Here is a 1654-nt window from a genome sequence, read left to right on the forward strand (position 1 = left end):
AGTTTATGCTGCAAAATTTGGAATCATACAAGAGAAACTGCCATCCTTCAGGGAGTGAGCACAACCAGTAAGTCTGATTATGTTTACTATAATGGCTGAAGATGAACTAAAGGGTACACGAGAGTTAATGTGAGCACAGTGACTTCATTGTTGAGGTAGGATTGAGGAGACCACAGTAGAAATCCCCACTCTACCATATAAATCACTGGATGATCTTAGACCTTTCACTTCTTCTCTGCATAACTTACGTCTTAGGACTGTTTTGGAGAAAAAGGACACTGTACACTGTCCTGAGCTTCTTGCCTAAAGCATAGGATGAAGGTATAATATGTAGCAGAAGAGGCACCCTCCTTATTTTTCAGCATTTTCAGCATGCTATTTCTTTCTTTCCATAGGTGACATGGATTGTCAGTCATGGTAGGAAACCAAACTGATGAAGGCTTCTTTTGGCTCCTGGGCCTTTCCAATGATCTTCAGCTCCAGATTCTCCTCTTTGTCCTTTTCTTGTTAATTTACCTGTTAACTGTCGTGGCAAATGTTATGATCATGCTGGCTGTGAAATCCAACCCTAATCTTCAGAACCCCATGTACTTCTTCTTGAGTCATCTGTCTTTCATTGATGTCTGTTATTCATCTGTCACACTCCCAAAGATGCTGGAGAACACCATTGCCAAAGAGAAGACTATATCTGTCAGGGGATGCTTTGCTCAGACATTCTTTATTTTGTTTACAGCCAGTACAGAGGTTTTCATGCTCTGCTCAATGGCTTATGATAGGTACTGTGCCATATGCAAGCCACTGCATTACATGAACATCATGAATATAGCATTCAGTTGTAAGCTAGTGGCTACTTCATGGACAATTGGATTCTTGCATTCCATTGTAAACACGTTGCCACTGTTAAGGTTAGAATTCTGTGGGTCAAACATCATAAAGCACTTCAGCTGTGAGCTGCCTTCCATCCTTTCTTTGTCCTGCTCTGACACATTCATGAATAAAATGTTGTTCGTTGTGTCTGCAGACATACTTGGTGGAGTCTCCATTTTTCTCACTGTGGTCTCCTACATTCGTATCATTTCTACCATCCTGAGGATCACCTCCACGAAGGGAAAGCAGAAAGCTTTCTCTACCTGCAGCTCCCACCTCAGTGTAGTGACTCTTTTCTTTGGGACAAGTTATTTACGCTATCTTAGACCAAGCTCAGCATCATCAGTGGTTTGGGATGAAATTCTTTCCATACAATACAGCATCCTCACGCCATTACTAAACCCCATCATCTACAGTTTACCAAACAAGGAGTTGAAGGCATCATTTAAGAAGATATTAAAATGGTGACATTCTGGGACCTTTCAAAAAATAAGTATCTGTCCAACTCTTCACCCAGATTTCTTCTTCATTACATATTGTTTCCAAACTAGAACTGATGTATTGGGAAATATCTATTATTCCTCCTTCCCCATTTCTGAACATTGTACCAGCCACAGCAGGGGTACAGTCAGCAGGAGTTTTCAAAATCTTCTGTATATTTGAAGCTTGTGAGAGTCAGCATGGTATAGAGGTTGAAAGAGACTAGAAGCTGGAAGTCCCAGGTTTGAATCCCAAATCTCCCTATTGTACTATCAAAATGATCTTAATGAAAAAAGTTATAAAGAAT

The 1654-nt window shown here is 40.4% G+C and overlaps 1 protein-coding gene across 1 annotated transcript; it reads left to right on the forward strand.

Moving 5' to 3' along the window:
* Positions 1 to 414: 414 nt before the first annotated feature.
* Positions 415 to 1335, forward strand: LOC107120181 (olfactory receptor 8S1-like). The gene has a single exon (XM_015422827.1). The coding sequence runs from the start codon at positions 415 to 417 to the stop codon at positions 1333 to 1335; it is 921 nt and encodes a 306-aa protein (XP_015278313.1).
* The last annotated feature ends 319 nt before the right edge of the window (positions 1336 to 1654 follow it).

This window comes from Gekko japonicus, unplaced genomic scaffold (genome assembly GCF_001447785.1).
Source record: "Gekko japonicus isolate JY-2015 unplaced genomic scaffold, Gekko_japonicus_V1.1 scaffold4446, whole genome shotgun sequence".
NCBI lineage: Eukaryota > Metazoa > Chordata > Lepidosauria > Squamata > Gekkonidae > Gekko > Gekko japonicus.